General features: G+C 38.0%; 1 protein-coding gene across 2 annotated transcripts in view; it reads left to right on the top strand.

Annotated features, from left to right (window-relative positions):
* Positions 1–14,639, top strand: part of LOC135216033 (cyclic AMP-dependent transcription factor ATF-2-like) — a 59,628-nt gene extending 44,989 nt beyond the window's left edge. For both annotated transcript variants that reach the window (XM_064250976.1, XM_064250975.1), the window contains exons 3-6: positions 2,866–2,977; positions 3,294–3,427; positions 7,159–7,358; positions 14,393–14,639. In XM_064250976.1, the coding sequence (XP_064107046.1) occupies positions 2,866–2,977; positions 3,294–3,427; positions 7,159–7,358; positions 14,393–14,618 (672 nt within the window). In that variant the 3' untranslated portion in view covers positions 14,619–14,639. The remainder of the gene's footprint in view (positions 1–2,865; positions 2,978–3,293; positions 3,428–7,158; positions 7,359–14,392) is intronic.
* The last annotated feature ends 8,457 nt before the right edge of the window (positions 14,640–23,096 follow it).

Here is a 23,096-nt window from a genome sequence, read left to right as displayed (position 1 = left end):
TCTCTTGTTCTCGGATGCCTCCTCTGAAAGTGGGGTCCTCATCTGGAAGAGCTCTTTAATTCAGGGGCATGGAGCTCTCAGAGCAAGCAACTAACACGGAGTTGAAAGCTACCTTCCTGGGTCTTCAGGAGTTTTGGGAGATGGTAGTAGGTCACTCCATTGTTCTGATGTCGTATGTGAGCAAAGATGTCACACCAACTTCAATCGCTGACAGTCGAATTGCACCAGTGGGCAGTATCAACAACTCGGTGGAGCTTGTGGTTAGGTACGTTCCAGGCAAAGGGAATGTAAATGTAGTGGCCAACAAGCTAAGTACTCATGGAAAAGTTCTGGTTACAGAGTGGTCTCTGCATCAGAACAGCGGACAGGCTTTGCAATGCAGAGTGAAGACCCATGTTAGACCTCTTTGCTACATGGTTCAACAGAAAGCTAGAGGTCTACTGGTTGGTGGTCCGAGATCCGTTCACTATGGCATGGCAGAAGACGCCCTTCAGCATACAAAGAATGTCTAGTATCTCCAGTATCTCTTACGAGTGAGAGGTTTATCTCACATATCAGCAACTCAGATGACTGGCTACCCCAGGAGATCTTTGTCAGCCTTGTACCAGGGCAAATGAGCCGTCTACTGTGATTGGTGTCGTTGACAGGGTTTCTTTCCACTTGGAACTTCTGTTCAGCAGATAGTGGACTTCCTGATCTTTCTCCGAACAGAGAAATGTCTCTTGTTTCTGCAGACAAGGGCTACAGGGCTAGGGTTAGTTCTTTGTCTGAAAGACGTGGACATCACGTCATTCTGGGAAACCTGTATGTTGTTCAAGAGCTTTGAGCAGTCTTGTTCGCCTAGGAAACTCAAACCTCGTACGTTGGATCTTCCTCTGGTGCTGAGTAGTCTCACTTGAGCTCCATTTGAGCCCCTTCAATCATTAGGCAGGGAACCAACTTTGAAAACAGTTTTCATTCTGGCCTTGACTGCCTCAAAAAAGAGTTGGAGAGCTCCTTGGTCTAGATTGTGTCATTAAACACACAAGAGGTGGGGTCCATAGCTTTTGAAATGTCCCAGAATTCGGCTAAGACTCAAAATCCCTTGTTTCATGATAACAGATTTGCCTCATTTTTTATTCCTTCTATTAAGAAGTTTGTTAACGACCCTAAGAATTGCTGCTTTGCCCTAGTAAGGGCTGAGCTAAGAAAGAAATATCCAAGAATACCATTTCATTTTGGCTACGTGAGGTGATTAGTCAAGCCTACTTTTCAACCTCAAGTTCTGTCACCAGTACTGTGCGTGCAAAAGCACATGACATCAGAGGAATAAGTTCTTCTTTGGCATTTATAGAGAACTTGGTTCATAGGATTTTGATTGCTAGTTCCTGGCCTCGTTAGACCACTTTCACTTCCTTCTACCTGAAGGATATTGCCCACAGGTCCTTTGACACTTTTTCCTTGAGTCCAGTGGTGGCTGGTCAACAAGTTGTGTAGCTCATCTAATGCTCCTGGCAGGACAGTTCATATTTTGCCTAAGATGATAGTGTAGAAGAGGGAATGAGTGAGATGACTGGTCACTTTTCTTTCCCTTTTTTCCTTTCTTTAGTACCTATGGGCAGTTTGAAGAAAACACATGCTGGAACTGGCTTGATGTAGGTGAGTATTGCAGTTAAACTGTTACAGCACTTATGTTCCATACAATGTACAAATCTGCTTCTCAGTGGCTTTTACTTCTCTACAGTAACGGGAGTGAGGAGTGGTGACAAACCCATTTCATGTGGCTGACATGGTATGTGACTAGAACAGATATAATTCTCTTTGACTTCCATATATGCAATGAAACTAGACATGTTACATTATATTTAAACCCAGTGTAGTAGGTGTTAGATAACCACATATCTAACTTCATAGAGGCTTATGTCCTCTTCCTCAGAATCCTCATTTCTACAAAGAATGATCAAGTGTACCAAACCTCGAGTCTGTTCAGGGTACTCATACCTCCCTCGAATTGTGAGTCTTATCTTAATGTTAAGACCTAAGGTTTGTTCTGATTATGAACAACTGACAAATTTTTTATTAATTTGTATTTTTCATAGCTAACAAACCAATCTTAACATTTACTCCCCACTTCTAGCCACCCCCCTTATATCTTATCCTTGATTGGAAGGAAGACTAAATACATCATGAGGTTCAAGTGTGGTCTCTGACCCGCGTCCACCTTTGCTGCATATCGGATGCTAAATGCCACAGATCCTTTGCAAATACAATTTTTTATTGTTTTTAACTGGTTTTTCAGCTGGCACCAGAAAATTTATCTTAATTTTAAAACCTCAGGTTGTTAGCTATGAAAAAAAATACAAATTAATTTGAAATATGTCATATTTTGAGATTCTTTACATAACATTACAGGCAGTCCCATGGTTACGACGGTCTCGGCTCCCAACGTTCCGAGGTTACGACGCTTTTCAATTATATTCATCAGAAATTATTTCCAGGGTTATGACGCATGTTCCAGGGTTACGACGCATGTTCCAGAGTTACGACGCCTACAAATGCTGATCTTGCAGATGAAATATGACACCAAAAATGCAAAATAATCAACATTTAAAGGATTTTTTGATGAAAAATGCAATAAGAATGCAGTTTACATAGTTTTGAATGCACCTAAAGCATTAAAAGTAAGGTTTTCTTAGGATTTTTGACAATGTTCCAGCTTACGACGATTTTTGGCTTACGACGCGTCTCAAGAACGGAACCCCCGTCGTAACCCGGGGACTGCCTGTATTTTTAATTTTAGTCTGAATGATATAAAAGGATAATTATTTGGGGAGTATTTTATCTACAAACAAAACCTAAGTAAATTTCCATTGTCTTTATTGGCAGAGTTTTACCAATGAAGATCATTTAATGGTGCATCGCCGGCGTCATGAAATGCAACTCATGGTAAATGGGGACCATCAGACACCATCTCTAGTCAAACATGGATTTATCATTGGTATGTATGGATTGTTTTGCCAAGTATTCTCAGTTTGATTTTATGAACTAGTAATATGTGATTGTTTTTGAAAGGAGAAAATATTTTAAATTTTATTTGTTTTTGAAAGGAAAAATCATTTTTAGATTTTATATGATATATTTTCCATTTACTGTTTTCATGTTCAATGCTTATGTATGTGCCGACTTGAAAATATTATTGTTGCTCGAATGTAATCATCATATTACATAAGCATACTTATATTTTCACTGTATTCAAGGAAACTCAAAAGTATTCATGAATTTAAGATTTGTTTTCTCAATTTGTATAATTCTAGACCAGACCCCAACCCCAACAAGATTCCTACGTCAGTGTGAGGAAGTAGGACTGTTCCAAGAGATTAGCCTTAATCCATTTGATGAACAGTTCAGAAGAGCTTCACTTTTGAGGTCACAGCACTCGGTTACAGAGGTAGGATTGTTTTCCATTTATTATGAGATATTCAAAAATTAAGTATGCACTCCTTAAAACTATAAGCAACATATGATAGGAAATATTATGGGAAGTCTCACATAACAACATATGATCAGGCATAACCAGTCTGCCTCTTTTGATAATTTTCTACAAATTGTTTAATTAAAGCCAGATTACTGACCAATACTGTATACTGTTTTCATAGAATAATTGTCTGCAGTTTGTCAGTTTTCTTGGTTCATTATATCTTTCATGTTAAGATTAGAAATGTTTTGCCTGACAGAAAATGTCAGGGAGAAGGTTTTCCTCAGATTAGTGTATTGAATGCAATGTTATTTGCTCTTGCTGTAAACTGGATATAATTCATTATTCTCAATGGCTTTATTCATACACCATTTGTAGGTGATGTGTCCTTACCATATGCTGGAACAAGAGTGGCAATTTTTCAGCGAAAACTTCATCCCACAGTCACCAAATTAAAATATTAGCCCGCATAAGTTGGTTTTCAGGTTTTTTTTTTTTTTTTTTTTTTTTTAATTAAATGGTTGTTATACAGTTTTTGCCTATAAAAGTAGAGAAGGATACAATATTCCTTTTAAGAGAAAGCCACCGTTATCAGGCTCTCCGATAGCTTTGAGAGTTTACTCAGAAAATTAAAAGAAATTCATCGCCCTTTTGGAAGAGGTTTCGTCCCTCTTGCAAAAGAAAGCAATAGAGTTAGTAGAAGAGCCACTAACCCCAGGTTTTTACAATTGTCTGTTCGTTGTCCCCAAGTCATCAGGGGACATAAGCACTCTGAACCAATATGTGCAGAAGACAAAGTTCAAGATGGAGACAAATCAGTCTGTTCTTTCATCTATCCATCAGGATGATCTCCATCGATATGGAGGGCGCATATTTTCACATTCCAAACCACCAAAACTCAAAGAGGTTTCTGCATTTTGTCTTCAGGAACAAAATATACCAGTTCAGAGTGCTGTGTTTTCGGGCTTTATTCAACACACCACAAGTGTTCACCTGAGTGCTAGCTCCCATTGCGAAATGGTTACATCTAGTCGGGATAAGGATATCCCTTTATTTGGACGATTGGCTTCTCTGGTCACAAATAAAGGAGAGGTGCACGGATGACCTTCAGAAAACCCTGACTTTAGCTCAGGAATTAGGACTCTAAATAAACAGGCAATAGTCGCAGTTACTCCCCAGTCAGGAACTAGTCTATTTGGGGATGAGGATCAACAGTGAGTTTTCGGGCTTCTCCATCCCCACAAAGAATCGAGTCGTGCCTACAGAAGGTAGAGAAATTTCTAGTTCTCGAGGAATGCTCTGCAAAGGAATGGATGAGTCTTTTGGGAACACTATCCTCAATAGAACAGTTCGTGACACTAGGGAGACTGCATATGAGGAACCTACGGTTCTTCCTCAGGGCAAACTGGAACAGAAAGAAGTTTCCGGACTCTTTTATGTTCTGTATCACACAAGAAATAAAGGAGGACCTGCAATGGTGGAAGTTATAAGACAGACTTGCAGGAGGGAGATCCCTCCCCCGCTGAGCCCCAACCTAGTGTTTTTTTCAGACGTATCAGATCAAGGTTGGGGAGCGATTCTGGGGGAAAAGGAAGTATCAGGTATTTGGAATGCACAACAAAAACAAAAACAGTGGCATATTAAACGGAAGGAACTGACTGCCATCCACTGGGGATTGTTGAAGTTTGTGGACGAAGTATGCAACAAAGTACTAGTGGCGATACATTCGGACAGTACGACAGCGCTCTCGTGCATAAGGAAACATGGAGGGACGCACTCGTTTTCTCTTTGCGAGATGGCAAGGAGTCTGCTGTTATGGGTGAATTGGAATCATACCACATTAATAACAAGGTTCATTCAGGGAAAATTCAATGTACTCGCAGACGAACTAAGCCGCAGGAGGCAAGTACTTCACACGGAATGGATGATGAACCCAGTAGTATGCCTCGAATTGTGGAAACTCTGGGGAAACCTATGATAGATCTGTTTGCCACAGCAAGAAACCAATGTCTCCCCCTTTACTGTTCACCAGCCCCAGACCTGAAAGCATGGGCGACAGATGCGATGCTTTTGGACTGGTCGAACAAGGACTTGTACGCCTTTCCTCCATTCAAGATGGTGAGAGAAGTTGTCAACAAATTCAGAACACATCACAACATTTCGATGACTCTCATTGCTCCATTCTGGCCAGCGCAGGAGTGTTTCCCAGATCTTTTAGACCTACTGGTGGATTGGCCAAGGTTACTTCCTCAGAGAACAGATCTACTCAGACAACCCTACTTCAGAAGGTTCCATTAAGGACTATCCACTCTGTCCCTAACCGCTTACAGACTGTCCGACAATTCTTACGAGCAAAGGGGTTTTCAAGACAAGCGACGAGAGCTATCGCTCAGTGCAGAAGGGAATCCTCAAGTAAAGTCTACCTGGCAAAGTGGACTGTGTTTAGAGCCTGGTGTAAAGAACATAATGTTTCATCTTCTAAGACAATTATAACAAAAATACATAGCAGATTTTCTATTATATCTGAGAACAGATAGAAATCTGTCTACCGTGACTACCAAAGTTTATAAGGCAATATTGGGGTCTGTTTTCAAGCACAGAGGATTGGAAGTATTGATGAATAGAGATCATGCAGATTTCATTAAATCCTTTGATATAGAAAACCCTAAGGTTCGAAGATATTATCTTGGAACCTAGATGTAGTACTTAAATGACTGTCAGAAACTTTGTGTGAGCCGTTGCAAAGAACATCGTTGAGAGATTTGACGAGAAAGACCCTATTCCTAGTACCCCTGTCTACAGCTAAAAGGGTGAGTGAAATAAATGCCATGGACAAGAGAACAGGATTTGCACAGGGTAATGCATTTTGCTCTTTAACCTTGGGGTTTTTAGCAAAAACAAGATTCCGTCCAAACCGTGGCCCCATTCTTTCAGTATCAAAAACCTCACGGACTTAGTAGGACCAGAATAAGAAGAGAGGTTACTCTGCCCCGGTCAGAGCTCTGAAATGTTATTTACAAAGGACAGAGAAAATTAGGGGCCCATCCGATCGTTATGGTGTTCAGTAAGGAATCCGGCTTGCCCGATGTCTAAAAACACCCTGGTGTTCTTCTTACGTAGTGTAATTGTAGATGCTTATTTGTAAAGTGTTTAGGTTTTGCCTTTTTCCTCATTATTATGCAGACATTTCAATGATTTCTAATTCTATAATAGTAAACGATGAAAATAACAGTTTCTTATAAAATCAATGTGTTATATTAGATATCTATATGGGTCAATTATACATTAAAACTGCTCTGAAAATGGCAGTGGAATGGGCTCAAAGAAAAATTTGGTCTTGTTTATATGAGAATTTTTTACAGTGCATTACAGGCAGTCCCTGGTTATTGGCTTGGGTTCAGTTCTCAGAGAGATGCTTATAAGCAAAATCCGCCATTAACCGGAACTTGGTGATTTATGGCGCCAACAACCAGTTATCAGAACCATTATGGCGCCTGTGTTAGGTATGTTATACATAGTGCCATAACTCATTATTTGGTGCCGATAACCAGAACTCGGCCCGTTATGGCGTCGTGAATTGCAGATTTTATGGCGCTAGACAAACACCATAAAACCAGACCGCCAATAACTGGGGACTGCCTGTATAGCTATTATGATGTACAATATATGAGTGAATTAGGTTTCTAATGAGATACTCCTGACAGGTCATAGGAGGCAATGCTGGAGAAAGCCTTAATACACCAAGAGTTCTACCACCTGTTGATTCAGATGAAACAATATCCTCCACTTCACGTGATGATATATCAGGAACTTCCAATGCTGCTACTTCCATTAATTCAACACGCAGTATAACACCATCTTGTGTGAATCAGACTAGTTACACACAGCCTCAACCATCCGCAAGGTTAGAATCTTAGATACTTTTCTAGATTTTTTTTTAATGTTACTGTTTAATGTGTTTATTTTTTCTCGTGTTTCATATGTTATATGTACAAATTTTGTAGGAGAATATCGCATATGTATTAGTGAAAACTTTTATATGTATTAAGGACATTCATGTAAATGGTCTTAACTCTTCAGTAAGCATTACAATTCATGTGAGCTGAAAATTGGAATAATCTTTTCTTGAATTTAACATTCAAAATCATGTTTGAAATAAAGTGGCAGGGGTAACAATGGTTCTCTTATAGTCTTTGTAACATATTTTTAGAATTTGGAGTAACTTTGTAATCTTTTTGTGTTTTAGTTTTTCGAGACAAAGTAGTATTTAGGAAATCAAGTTTAGGAAGCAAGAATCCTCCAAGGTTCTCAGTTTGTAAGAAAACTTTATTTTAGCAGTCTTTCATCTCATGATGGAAAAATCCATGTTAAAAGTGAATAATCTTCATAAAATCATACCATTTGCATCATATAGTTGGGGCATCCTGCTGTTTGCTGATGGGAAGACCAGGAAACAGGTGTAGTAATTTGATAGGTTATGAGGAATGGCACCAATCTCATGCATTGTCTGAGTTTTCTCTATTAGGACCCAAGTAGAGAATAGCTATGCAAACTATCAAAGTTTAAGTTGTTCCCTGGAATAGATCTTGTTAGTTTCTTGTCTGTAATAGTACTGTGGTGGTTTATATGTTACAAAGAAATCAGAAAAAAAAACTATAGAAAAAGTTTAATGTACCAATCTAATATTCAATATCCCTCTAATAATCCAGTCTGCCCTAAGCCATGCCATGCACATTTTCTTTCTTACAGTTACTATTCAAGCAGTCTGTATCCTTTTTACAAAGGAAACATTGCGGCCAACCTCAGCAAAATTTTGCTCTCCTTTAACATATTGAGAACTTTCACTTTCTAGCCATGCTTCATGACCGCCTTCTTTCTTTTAGGCTCTTTGCCAGAAGCCTTAGAAGGAGCAAGGCACTTTTTAGGGGCCATTTTTGGCACAATTCATGTGGATATTGGATGATAGGTAAAACACAGATTCGCAATTACATCTGCTTATATCAGTAACTTTACGCAGTGAGGCTGGTGAAGAAGGGATGCGTAGTACCCAAAATTTCCATTTTTGCAAGATGGGATTCAGGTTTCAATCAATCTGTGCCAAGTGTACAGCAAATGAGCACCAAGGAAAATGAAAGCTGCTTCTGAATTGGCTGCTTTGCAAACGCAGCCAATAGCCTGTTGAGTGTCATTATGTCTGAATACTACGCTAAAACAGCATCATTTTATCTGTGTAAAGTTGGCTTGGGCAAAGGACCTTCTAAGAAAAACAAATAAATGTTAGTATTGAAATGTTGCTGTGTTTGCATTAACATTTTACAGAACTGTAATATTAGAAAATTAGTAAATTCTTTTTTTTTATCATAAAAAATGTATTTAGGAAAATATGCTTAGTACGTATACATGAAAATACTATGTACCACAGATGAAAACATACGTACCCTGCTATTCCCGTTGTCTTTCATACTTTAGTTATGCTCTGCATACCTACTTATATCATCCTAGAACACTCTATTCATACGTATAATACTATATTTAGAAATCATCTTAAAACAAAACATTACTAAAATTTACAGTATGCGCAGAATACCAATGTACGTATAAGTATGCGCAATTTATACCCAATTGATCCAATAGTGTTAACTGTTGTCTCATTTGTGCATGTTTTACATTTACGGTATATACTATGGACTAAGAATGTTCTTTAAAATCGTCCCCCTAAAATGTCCTATAAATGCTCTGCTTCTCCTAAGGCTTCTAGCAAAGAGCCTGAGTGCCAGAGGATGTTAACATTGATGACAAATTAGGAGAAAGTTGATTTGATTGTTATGTTAAGAGAGGGCAAAAGTCAAGGACAAGTAGCAGCCCATTAGGGCGTGACTAAAAGTGCAGTCACCTGAATTGAGAATGAGTATGAACAGGGTTTAGTGCTCTAAAATGTCCTATAAACACTACTTCTCTTAAGGCTTCTAGCAAAGAGCCCGATGCCAGAGGACGTTAACATTGATGACAAATTAGGAGAAAAGTTGATTTGATTGTTATGTTTAAGAGAGGGCAAAAGTCATGGACAAGTATCAGCCCATTGAGGGCGTGACTAAAAGTGCAGTCACCTGAATTGAGAATGAGTATGAACAGGGTATAATTCTTGTGGAGGTCATTCCTGGAGAAGAACATGTCTCCCTCTTTACTATCCCACCAAAAGACCAGAATTTTGTACAATTTTGTGGTGTACAAATTGATCAGGAAAGTCAGGCAGATACAGACAATGATAAAAAGGCATGGGATAAGAATGAAGAAGCCCACAAATTTTACCAATACTGTTAATGAGCTCATGCAGCCCTACCATACCACCCTTGTTAACATGTTCAATTACCTCAAGAAGGTGGTGCCTCCCGAAACCCTTGATGAAGCGCCTCCTGAAGAAGGTGAAGAGGCACCTTCAGAGGTGGTGTAACTCCTCTACTTTGCTGTGCAGTCATATCTTCATCATCATTTATCAGACTGCACAGCTAATTCATCATCGTCATATAATCAGCATTCATCAGCAGTGAGTACCTATATGATTTTAACTTATTATTAGAATATTTAATGTGTTATTAGAATATTTAATGTTACACATTATACGGTAAATAATATGAAAATACGTACTGAATATTGCTTTGCCAAAAAATTCACATGCGTGAATAGTTGGGACCCACAAATATTTTTATAGATATGTTCCACGGAAACCCACGAATAATTTTCAGATAGGTTCTACAGCAAAATCTGCAAAGCTTTGAACATGAATACAGGGGGTTGACTGTATATAGCGCGACAGAAGTTGAGGAGCAGCAACCTCTCAGTGTCTCTAACCACGACCTGAAAACAGATTGCAGTACAGTAAAAAATATGAGTAAGCGAATCTCCAACAAAATTTTGCTTGATCAAAATAACATTTTTTTTTTAATTAACTTTCCTCCACCCTTTCAGATCCGGGCTAACTGATTGATATGAGGGAAAGATTTCCTGAGACTAATATTGACTGCTCCTTTGACTATCAGCAAAATTCAAGCTTGCACATATTCCTCAATGTATTTATTCAGAAAATGTGCATATTCTATACCAGAAAATGATTCTGCACTCAGAACAGAACTTTTGTAATAAAGTCAGCACTTGGGGTAATGGAAAGTACATACAGTGCTCCCCCACTTTTTTGTGGGAATAGGTTCCAGAACCTACAGTAAATGTAAAAATCCCCTCTAAAAATCCTTATATAACACTTTTATAACTGCCAATTACCCAGTACCCATAAACTATAATGCTTATGCCTGTGTATTTTAATGTTTCACTACTTAATTTGATAGTTCAAACAAAAATATACCTCAAATTATTATACTAAAATAATTTAATATAATTTCAAACAAAGATACTACACCCAAACCATCATCCCACAACATCCTTTTACAACTGTTACTCTTAAAAGTATATATGACCTCTAAAATGTTTATAACAAGGATTAACTCATTTTGAAATAATTTTTATGCAAGCAGCAATATATCTAAAGTATTATTTTCAAAGTTATAACAATTAATTTGAAATAAATTTCACAAAGTATAGTGAATTATTCCATTACCCAATTGTGCATTATAAAGCAAATGAAGTTTATCATAATTGATTTTGAAAATTGTGTCCTCAAATGAGGATTCTGGGATGAAGTATATGTCATGTTCAAAACTATCAAAGTATGTGGGACATGAACTCACTGGCTTAGCTCTACCTGGTGTTTTTTGTCTCAGTTTCCTTCTAATCTCTCAGCTAAGCAAAAGAAAAAAAATAAATCATCTGGCACCAAGAAAAGGCAACTGTGAATCAGAACTAAGTTAGAGACTCAAGCAGCCAGAATACACCAAAATGAAACAAGAGAGGACAAGCTTTCCAGGACAATTTAAAGAAAATGAACTGAGACTGGGATCATCTGACACCTCTGGAATCATTTGAAACAGTAATGTCCCCAGATATTTATGATCACAGTGTGCATGAAACTGTTCGTTATGCCATGGCCAGGGGAAAGTAGCTGAATTATTCTTATGGTGCCATAAATCACTGAGATTCAGTTAATGGTGGTTTTCGCTTATTGGCACACCCCCAGGAACGGAAACCCCCGCCTCCAATAACTGGGGACTGCCTGTGTATACACTTTCAGATATGGGGTACAACTAGGCTCAGATATGTCATAATCTTACCTCTAGCCCAATCATTCATCCAATGCTATTTAATTCCTGTGTGATCTGTGCACCTTCTGGAAGACTAAAGCCCCATCTTCCTTCTCAGCTCCCACGCTGGCACATCCTGTCCATTCAGGTGCAGATATTTAACTTTGAACTGGGACTAACTAAACAGCATTTGGGAAACTAATGATAAACATCTACCATTAGCTAGCATTGAACCCCATGCTGAGTCTCATAGCTATATTGTCAACCATTGTACCCTGGAGTGTACTGACACTACACTATTACAGTTACATTGAGTTAATTATCCATTTTTTAAAAATGAGGCTGAAAATGAATTAAGTGGGGCTTTGATTTCTAACCTACAAAAAATAAACTTATTAACCCTCTTCCGCCAAAGGTGGGGTATAATAAAAAATTGTCTCCCGTATGCTGAGGGGGTCTCGGAGTGAGCGCCGAAGCTAAAAAAATATTTTTTTCAAAAAATCACAGCGTGCTTAGTTTTCAATATTAAGAGTTCATTTTTGGCTCCATTTTTTGTCATTGCCTGAAGTTTAGTATGCAACCATCAGAAATGAAAAAAATATCATTATCATATTTAAATAATGCGATATATGATAGCACGAAAACAAAATTTCATATATAATTGTATTCAAATCGCACTGTGAGCAAAACGGTTAAAGCTAACAAGTTAATTTTTGTTGTTGTTTTGTACACTAAATTGTGATCATTTTGGTATATAACACATTGTAAAACGATCAAAGCAACACAGAGAAAATATTATCACAAAAAGATGCATGAATTCGTATTGCGAGGACATAAAAAATGTTTTTTTCAAAAATTCACCATAAATCTAAATATTGTTCTAGAGACTTCCAATTTGTTTCAAAATTAAGATAAATGACTGAATATTACTATACTGTAAGAGTTTTAGCTTACAATTGCAGTTTTTGACCATTTCAGACGGGTTAAAGTTGACCGAATGTCGAATTTTTTTAATATATTTTTTTATATGCAAATATTTTGAAAATGAGAAAAGCTACACCTTCAATTATTTATTGTTGTATTCTACATGAAATTGCGCACATTTTCATATATAAAACTCTATGAAACCCCTAATATGAAACGGAGCAAATATAATGAGAATGCAACGTATGCATTCCGGAGATTTGCGGCGGAGAATCCACGCGCGTAGGGAAGGGAAGTTTTTTTAAAAATTCACCATAAATCTAAATATTGTGCTAGAGACTTCGAATTTATTTCAAAATAAAGATAAATGACTGAATATTACTAGACTGTAAGAGTTTTAGCTTACAATTGCATTTTTCGACTACAGTGGTACCTCGAGATACGAAATTAATCCGTTACGAGGCGGCCTTCGTATCTTGGACCGCATTTTACATGTAAAATGGCTAATCCGTTCCAAGCCCTCCAAAAACACCCCAGTAAATTTCATAATAAAGCTAAATTGACCTATAAACAATGAAACACTACAACAATTTGGACCATTCAATACCTAACTTGATAACGTACTGCTAATTACCTGTAAATAAAGTGTATTAGTGTACATGGTATACAAGAAATACTGTACGTATGTATTAAAATGTGGAAGCTTACCTTTCGAGTGAGCCTATCTCCGAAAGTGGCGACAGAGGAGGAGGACAAACGGCAGATATGTACGTACGTACGTACACTTAACTTTACGAAACACATAAAAAAATGTAAGGAAAACATACATAAACTAAAATTTACGAAACATTAACAAAACTGTAATACTTATTACAAAAAACTAAAATTTAAAAAAAATTTTTTGTCTTTTTGATTTTTAAATTTTTTTTTATTGTTTTATACTTTACGTGTTTTTTTTTTTTTTTTCTCTCTCTCTCTCTCTCTCTCTCTCTCTCTCTCTCTCTCTCTCTCTCTCTCTCTCTCTCTCTCTCTCTCCAAATAAATTTTAACTTCATCACCACTTTCAACTTTCTGTTTTTTAGTATCACTTGGTTCTTCCTTCTCTCTCTCTCTCTCTCTCTCTCTCTCTCCAAATTTTAACTTCATCACCACTTTCAACTTTCTGTTTTTTAGTATCACTTGGTTCTTCCTTTTTGCTTACTCCTGCTAATACTGAAGGCCTCTTTAAAAAATAACTGTCCAAGGAAGATTGCTTCTGCCTACTTTTCACAATGTTCCTGAAACGACTCAGGCAAACGTCATACAAACTGGCGCAAGCATACGACCTGTGTGAGCCTTTTCAGGGTGTCTTTTTTTCTACAAATGATTGCACTTTATGAACAGCGGCTAGAACATCCTTAATTTCTGACGTTGTCATAGGGTTGTCCTCCTCCTCCTCGCCGCTGCTAGAGAACTCCTCTTGAACGACGTTATGTTGCATGGCCTCCAACTCCTTCAGGTCATCCGTCGTAAGCTCCTCTTGGTGCTCCTCGAGAAGGTCGTTGATGTCGTCCTCGTCGACGACCAGCCCCATGGACTTGCCGAGTGCAACGATCTCGTCAAGATCTGGTTGGATAATGTTGAGGTTTGGATAATGGCAGTCTGGATAATTGAAGGATTACCATAGAAGACTAACAAAAAATCAGTGATAGAAACAAAAAATCAGTGATAGAACATCATCATTAGTTTGATGTGTACCAAACAAGTTATTCAATTTGTTAGGGAGGGAACAAAAATTTATACTTAATATTGATACAAGTTCATTTGTGACTTTTTTTTATTACAGAGTGGAAGAGATAGAAGAAGATCCTTTGAAAGTAGAGGAGAGTCCCCGTCGTTTGTCACTGAATGTCACTTCAGCCTCAGAAGCTGGACAAAATACTAGTTCAGTGATATCAACCCCAACTCCGGTGATTACAGCTGGGTATGTAGGTCCATTATTCTTAGCAGGTTTATCATGTGAAAGTTTTGTAAATCAAAAAAAGCTATGCTTGTATATCTTGATGCTATAAACTTATAATAACTTGTAAAATGCTGTACTATATGAGTTAACAATAATTTTAACAAATGAATAACAACTGTTCAACTTCAACATAAAGGTTGAAGCTGGATTGGTGCCATTGTCTCATTTCATTTTCCATCGTAAAGGAAAATGTAATGAGGAAAGTAAGCTAGTTGGTGACTAGATTTAATAAAATTACTCTCTAAGTAACCAATCTGTGATTAATATACTAAGTTTCTTATGTACATTATCTTTGATTATTCTTCAGTCTTCACATAAATGTGGCATATGTGTTGCCACATCTTTGATTGCTTATCTTAGGTCAAGGATGGTCATTTTATAAGCTGCTAATATCATTGAAGAACCATAAAAGTCCAGAAATTGTTTGAATCTAACAGGATTTTTTTAAAATATTTCAACTCTTTCCTTGTTCTTTGTTCCTTGTTTTATACTCTGGTGCCAGTTTCCTGGGTGGTAATTAATGATGCTTTTGAACACATGTAGAACAGCCTGATATGCAGGGTGATCTCAAGTGTGTTAATCACCCCAATATCAAGAATATCTTGGTGTTTTCCCTTATGGGTCTCAAGCAGAGGAGTACAGGCAGTCCCCGGGTTACGACGGGGGTTCCGTTCTTGACGCGTCGTAAGCCGAAAATCGTCGTAAGCCGGAACGACGCTTGGAAATAGGTCTTAAACTAGTAAAAGTTATAAAAACCTTACTTGTAATCCTTTGGTTACACTACATGTTGTTTCCTGTAGTTTTATGTACAACCTGGAGTTATTTTCATAAAAGAATGCTGGTTCTTGAAGGTAAAAACTATTGTAATCCTCTGGTGACACTACATTCTTGAAGTTTTTTGTACAACCTGGAGTGATTTTGCAAATCTTGAGGGCTACAGACAGCTGATTACTATTTACGTATCATATAGACTAATTAAAGTAAATGTATCTTTAAATAGGCTTATATATTAGTATCAACAAAACATTTCCTGCCATGAGTCAGAGGCCGTTTAATGAAACGAACACTTCTCTGTCCATCTGTTCAGAAATAAACGTTACGTCAATCCCCGAGACCATTGTTGCCAAAGCGTCTCTCTCTCTCTCTCTCTCTCTCTCTCTCTCTCTTCTCTTCTCTCTCTCTCTCCTCTCTCCTCTCGTCTCTCTCTCCTCTCTCTCTCTGATCGATCCAAATTACATTGGAAACTGACATACGATTGCCCTAATATACGAATGTTTTGTTGAGTACAACAGAAAATTTGCGAAAATACAAGCTTTTGATATACAACGAAATATTTGAGATACGATTTTGCGATAGTGTAGTTGTATAGGCGACCGATAAATGGCGTTCAGTCTGTTTGTTTGTTGGTGCTGCATGTTAACACGTCGTTGTTTAGTCGTTGTATTTGCGCCTATTTTTCGTGTTATTTTGTCTATTTTTATTATTAACCATGGGTCTCAAAGCTAAAGACAAAGCAATGGTGAATAAGAAAAAACCCAAGAAAAATGGATTTCGATGGAAGCAAAACGATGAAATTATAGCAAAGCATGAACGTGGCGTTCGTATCGTCGATTTGGCAACAAGTATGGTCGAAATCCTTCTACAATATCCACGATCATCAAGCAGAAGGAAGCTATAAAAAAAAAACCAAAAACCCCCGAGACCATTGTTGCCAAAGCGTCTCTCTCTCTCTCTCTCTCTCTCTCTCTCTCATCTCCTCTCTCTCTCTCTCTCGTCTCTTCTCTCAGCTCTCTCTCTCTCTCTCTCTCGTCTCCTCTCTCTCTCTCTCTCTCTCTCTCTCTCTGATCAAATTACGTACTGTATAATGTCTCTCTTTGGATACTTCGATTTTGCCAATATTGAGGGCTACAAGAACAGTTGATTACTATTTACGTATCATATAGACTAATTAAAGTAAACGTATCCTTTAAATAGGCTTAATAATTTTAGTATCCAACAAAACATTTACTGGAATGAGTCAGAGGCCGTTTACGAAAACGAAACACTTCTCTGTCCTTAACTCGGAGCGTCGGAAGACCGCCCTCTGCCTCTCTCTCTCTCTCTCTCTCTCTCTCTCTCTCTCCTCTCTGATCAAATTACTGGATAATGTCTCTCTTTGGATACTTGGAATTTGCGTTGTAATCTAACCAGAAACTTCGTTTTGTTATTATTACTGGAAACAAGCAATGAGTTTTTTCATTATTTTGCGCTTTTTCTGGACCGTTCATTTAGAACTAGGTAATGTATTCATATTCGCTCGGAACAAACTAGTTCCGCATATGAGGTGTCACTAAAAAACATAGAAAAATACAACATAAAAAGTGTCGAAAATCATCATAATCTCAAAATTTTTGTTGTAATCTAACCAGAAACTTATTTTATTAATATACTGTGCTAAACTATAAAGGATTTTTATCAGTATGTCGTTTTTTAAAGCGTCGTTAACTCGGAGCGTCGGAAGCGTCAGCGTCGTAACCTCGGAACAAGCGTCGTACCCAGGACGGATTTTTCCATTGAATATTTAAGAAAAGCGTCGTAACCTCGGAACGTCGTAAGCCGGAACCGTCGTAACCCGGGGACCGCCTGTACTCAGATCTGTTTACACTCTTGGTCAAGGCACCAAAAGAGATTCACCTTTGCCCAGTCCTTTTCTTTGTCTACTGCATGTTTAGCTTCATGTGTGTGGGGGGGTTATCCATTGTATCCTGTGAGAGGGGCTTTTCTTTAAAGGCTTAGATGTCTAACTACCTCCATGATTTCTCTACAAATATATGCCAAAGAAAGTTAGTCATTCATGTTTAGTGTTTCTCTAGTTGGAGCATTTTTTCACCAGATCACAGACTTTCTTACCCACCTTTTGTGCAGTAGAGGGCTAGTGTTCAGTCTTGTTCAGGGCTTCAGCCTGAAGGGGGCTGGAGATCACCTTGGTGGAATTATCAGTGTTCATGAGGGACTTCGAACAGTCTTGTCTTCCTTGGAAACCAGTCCTTCTGAGTGGGCTTGGAAACCAGTCCTTCTGAGTGGGATGCATATCTCATCCTTAGTTAACTAATCAGGGACAGTCTTCAGTTAAAAACCTCGCCCATAGACTTTTTTTTTTTTTCTAGCTTGGTCACAATGATCAGAGGGATAGGGATTCCTCTCCTCCACTGTACTGAGTTTATGGTGATTACTCTGAACCCATGGGTTGCCTGATGAGAGATTGAAGGATTAGGTCTGAGTGTGTGAATGTGGACTGACTAGTTTCACTTCTCTTCCTTCTCCTTGGTGTGACTGGATGAGGTTTGAAGTATCTGTTGGAGTTGAACCAAATACAGATAACTATATAGTGTTCCCCCGTATTCGCTGGGGATGTGTACCAGAACCCCCGCGAATAGCTAGAGTCCGCGAATAGTTAAACCCCTATAAAAATGCTAAAAACTGCCTATTTTGTTTGTTAAAACTCAAAAAAAAAACAATAAAAATGTTTTTCATGGTTATTTTAGCCCTTAAACGCCGAAGCGGTAAAAATCAAAACCTCCCCCGAATGCTGGGGCCGGTTTGGAGTGAGCGTGGAAGCGGAAAAAATAATTTTTTTTCAAAAAAATCACCGCGCTTAGTTTTTGAAGATTAAGAGTTCATTTTTGGCTCCTTTTTTTGTCATTGCCTGAAGTTTAGTATGCAACCATCAGAAATGATAAAAATTATCATTATCATATATAAATAATGCGATATATGATAGCGCAAAAACGAAATTTCATATATAATTGTATTCAAATCCCGCTGTGCACAAAACGGTTAAAGGTAACAAGTTACTTTTTTTTCGTTGTAATGGAAACTAAATTGCGATCATTTTGGTTATATAATTACATGTTTTAAAACGATAACAAAAGCAACACAGATAAAGAAAATATAATCACAAAGATTGATGCATGAATTTGTAACGCGCGGACTTACAAAAAATATTTTTTTTTTTTAAATTTTTTTTTTAATCACCCATAAATCTAAATATTGTTATAGAGACTTCGAGTTTGTTTCAAGATGAAGATAAATGATGGAATATTACGATACTGTAAGAGTTTTAGCTTACAATTGCAGTTTTGTTTCAACCATTTCGAACGAGTTAAAAATGACCAAATGTCGAAATTTTTTTATTTTTTTTTATATGCAATTATTTCAGAAATTAGAAAAGCTACAATCTTCAAATATTTTTCCTTTTATTCTACATGAAATTGCACACTTTTCATATATAAAACTCTATGAAATGCCTAATATTGAAACGGAGCAAATTTTCCGAGAATGCGATGTACGCAATTCGGAGATTATGGCGGAGAATTCGCGCGCGGAGGGAAGGAAAGTTTTTTTCATAAATTAAATTCCCCCATAAATCGAAATATTGTGCTAGAGACTTCCAATTTGTTGCAAAATGAAGGTAAATGATTGAATATTATTAAAATATAAGAGTTTTAGCTTACAATTGCGTTTTCGACCATTTCGGTAGAGTCAAAGTTGACTGAATGTGGTTTTTTTTTCTATGTGTCGTGATTTATATGCAAGTATTTCGAAAATGTGAAAAGCTACAACCTTCAATTATTTTCCGTTGTATTCTACATGAAATTGTGCACATTTTCATATACTAAAAACTTTATGTAACGGCTAATTTAAAATGGTGCAAACATTACCACAATCGCATGTACGATTTTTTCGGAAGAGTACCGCGCGGACATAAGGAAAATGTTATTTTTTTCATAAATTCACCTTAAATCGAAATATTGTGCTAGAGATTTCCAATGTGTTACAAAATTGAAGGTAAATGATTGAATATTACTAAATATAAGAGTTTTTAGCTTACAATTGCGTTTTTCGACCATTTCGGTAGAGTCAAAATTGACCGAAGGTTGAAAATTTGTCACATCATTTTTTATATGAAAATATTTCAAAACTGATGAAAGCTACAACCATGGGTTGTTTTTTGAGTTGTATTGTGCATGAAATTGCTCACATTTCCATATATAAAACTTTATGTAAACTTGGTTAATTTTAAAATGGTGCAAACATTACCACAATCGCATGTATGATTTTTTTCGGAAGAGTTACCGTGCGGACGTAAGGAAAAAGTTTTTTCATAAATTCACCATAAATCGAAATATTATGCTAGAGACTTCCAATTTGTTGCAAAATTAAGGTAAATAGTTTGAATATTACTACAATATAAGCGTTTTAGCTTACAATTGCGTTTTTTCGACCATTTTTGGTAGAGTCAAAGTTGACCGAAGGTTGAAATTTTTGGCACTTATCGTTATTTATATGGAAATATTTCAAAACTGATAAAAGATACAATCATGAGTATATTTTTGTTGTTGTATTTTAAATGAAATTGCGCACATTTTCATATATAAGACTTCATGTAACGGATAATTTAAAATGGTGCAAAATTATGTCAAAGTGACGAAATAATTTTTGAGATGTGTCACTGATAAACTTTTTTAGTGCGATAAGAAAGAAATTCGCGCTTGCGCGCCTGCGTAACGATTGTAAACAAACAACGCCTTGATCCGTGAAACTCCCAGCATCCCCCAAGGCGCGTGATTCAAAAGTTTTTGGCTGGTAGGCCTATAAAGTATTTTTTCCCGCCCCGAATTTAAAAAAAAACTTTTTTGAGTCCGACGTATCATACGTCCATTCGGCATACGGGAGACATTTTGACTCGACGTTTAATACGTCCATCGGCGTTTACTTTTAAGGGTTAATAGTTTTATCACAAAATGTGCATTTTATGGTGTGAAATTGAAAAAAAAAATAATAAAACAGGAATTTGTGGACATTTCTCATAGAAAAATACATTGAATAGGTGAATTTTCTGCAAATAATGGGGTTATGCGTTCCAGAGAGAAATCCGTGAATACATGAGGCCGCGAATCTGGAGTCTGTGAATACAGGCAGTCCCCGGGTTACAACGGGGCTTCATTTCTTCTTGAGACGCGTTGTAAGCCGTAACATCATCAAAAATCCTAAGAAAACCTTACTTTTAATGCTTTGGGTGCATTCGAAACTATGTACACTGCATTCTTATTACATTTTTCATCAAAAAAATCTTCAAATATTGATTATTTAGCATTTTTTGGTTTGTCATATTTCTTGTGCCAGATCAGTGTTGTAGGCATCGTAACCCTGGAACACGCTTCACCCTCAAAATAATTTCTGATGAATATAATTGAAAAGTACCTTAACCTCGGAACGTCGTAAGCGGAACCCATCGTAACCTGGATACTGCTTGTACAGGGGTTCATTGTACTTTGAGCACCCAGTCTTCAAACAAGGTGGGGAGAGGTAGAGCTAATATCTGAACCCATCACTTGGTATCATCCAGAATTAGCTGTTTGCCAGCTTGAATTTCCTCCTAGGGTTTAAGTCTATGAATGTGTTTATTTACAGAGGTGAATGCGCATCTTAATCTAAGAGTCACACTTGCTCACAGGGCCCTACTGCTGCATTATCCCATATGCCAGAGACTGCAGAGGAAGTTACGTAACAGGAGTCATTGCATCCCCTGCTTACATGCAATATGAAGAGTGTGGGATTTTTGGGTAGGATTCAGTTGTAGTTAGCTCTCCAGAGATGACATCCCACCTAAGGAGTAAGAGTCTCAAATAAAGGCAGTATAGGCTTGTATTTCCCATGGGAAGGGCAAAGAAGGCATATTATTTTTTATTTTCAGACTCTACTGTTGTCACTCGCTCTCACCTTCAAGTCGGGTAGTGGTGGCAGCGTTCTGCTCAGGCCTTGAGAGTCCCTCTGCTTTGGCTTCCCTTTGAGACCCCAAAGGAGGTTGCCACTTCACTATTTTTGTTATGCTCATTGGTGCTTGTGAAGAGATTTTGGGAACCCAGTAGACTGGTTGGCAGTGTGTTCCTTTTTATCCTTGAAGCCCCTTCATTGTGCTGGCCTGCAAGACTACATCATCATGTCGGGATACCAACCTTACAGATGCTTTTCCGATGTGGCTTCTTGTCTCTCTGTGGTGTTTTGTCATCCAATGACATACGACTTGCTACTCCTTTTTGTCCATGAAATAAAATTGTAGTAGATTTTGTTTTAATGTTTTTTCACTTACACACACATTGTTCTCTCTCTCTCTCTCTCCTCTCTCTCTCTCTCTCTCTCTCTCTCTCTCTCTCTCTCTCTCTCTCTCTGTAAGAGTAGTCTGCTGTGTGACGTCATGGCTTCGCTTCATGACAACATACATGCTTCCGATCAGCGCTGCGTTCAAGAGAAGGGAAATCCGTCTTCTGCTTCCTTCGGCATCTGATTTTCTTGGTAAATTCTTCATTTCTTCCTTGCTTTTCTTCCAGTTGCTGTAGGAGAAGGAAGACCTTTTTGCCGTTAGTGAGGCCTTCGACTCGGGCTGCTGGTCAGAATGCCTTGACGTCACTCCCTACGCCTGTTGCTGTGACATCACTCCCAGCCTTGTCCACTGATGACCATTAGCAGTCCGTTTGTCCAGCCTATTCGGAGGTGCTCTTTCAAGTGATGGTTGATAGGCTGGACTCTGTGTTTAGCAAGAGGTATCCCAGGATTTCAAGTAAGAAGTGTCGTAGGTTCTGTCGCCTTCTCTTCCTCCCCCCTCGTTCTCGAGTCAGATGGAGGACAATTCAGGACTGCTGCTTCTTCTGAGAGTGAGAGAGGTGTTTCACCATATTCCCAGCACAGACGTGACTCTTCCCCTTCACTTATGTGGGTGTGTTCCAGTCTGTGACGATCTTCCCTCTCATCAGAATTCTTAGGTCAGTTTTTCATCTTGGCTGGTTCGAGTTCATCGCAACGATTAGAAGGCTCCGATCAAGAGAGTAAAAGTGAACACAGCCATGTACATGATTCGCCACATTGCCGTGTACATGACAGAGGTCCTACTTTTGTCATTTTTCTTCCAGTCATGGTCCAGACTCTTTTAGGCAAAGAGTGATCGTCTTCTTGAAGTTCACACGTGCCATTCTACATCATGATTGTGTATTGTTTCGTTGCTTGACTGTGTACACGAGATCAACCTTCAATTGTTATGGCCTCCAGATCAAGTCAATGGATTCATTCAGTCTTCATTGTAGGAATTGGAAATCTTTGTGCTCACCCAAGACTTCAACCCTTCTCATTTCATTGCTTATCTACATTTGAATTGTTCCTATGAGAATATTGACCTGAAATTTCTTGGGATTCAGACCTACTCACTGGTTACGTACTTGAATCTATAGACCAAGAAGGCTTCAAGGCAAAGAAAGGATGAGAAACTAATGGCATTTTCTAAGAACTCAACCAATTAGCATAGCCTAATTGGTTGAGTTCTTAGCCCAGCAAGTGGTTGAGTTCTTAGCCTAGCAAGTGTTAAAGTTCTTAGCCTGGGCTAGCCTAGCTAGTCAAACCCACCTTAACCACCTTATCATAGCTTAAGAGGTTGAGTTCTTAGCCTGGCCAGTTTATGAAAAAACACATCATTGGAAAGAGGAAGATATGCAAA

This window comes from Macrobrachium nipponense, chromosome 6, assembly GCF_015104395.2.
Source record: "Macrobrachium nipponense isolate FS-2020 chromosome 6, ASM1510439v2, whole genome shotgun sequence".
Lineage (NCBI taxonomy): Eukaryota > Metazoa > Arthropoda > Malacostraca > Decapoda > Palaemonidae > Macrobrachium > Macrobrachium nipponense.
The sequence above is the reverse complement of the archived record's forward strand: the minus strand, read 5'-3'. Positions and strand labels throughout refer to the sequence as shown.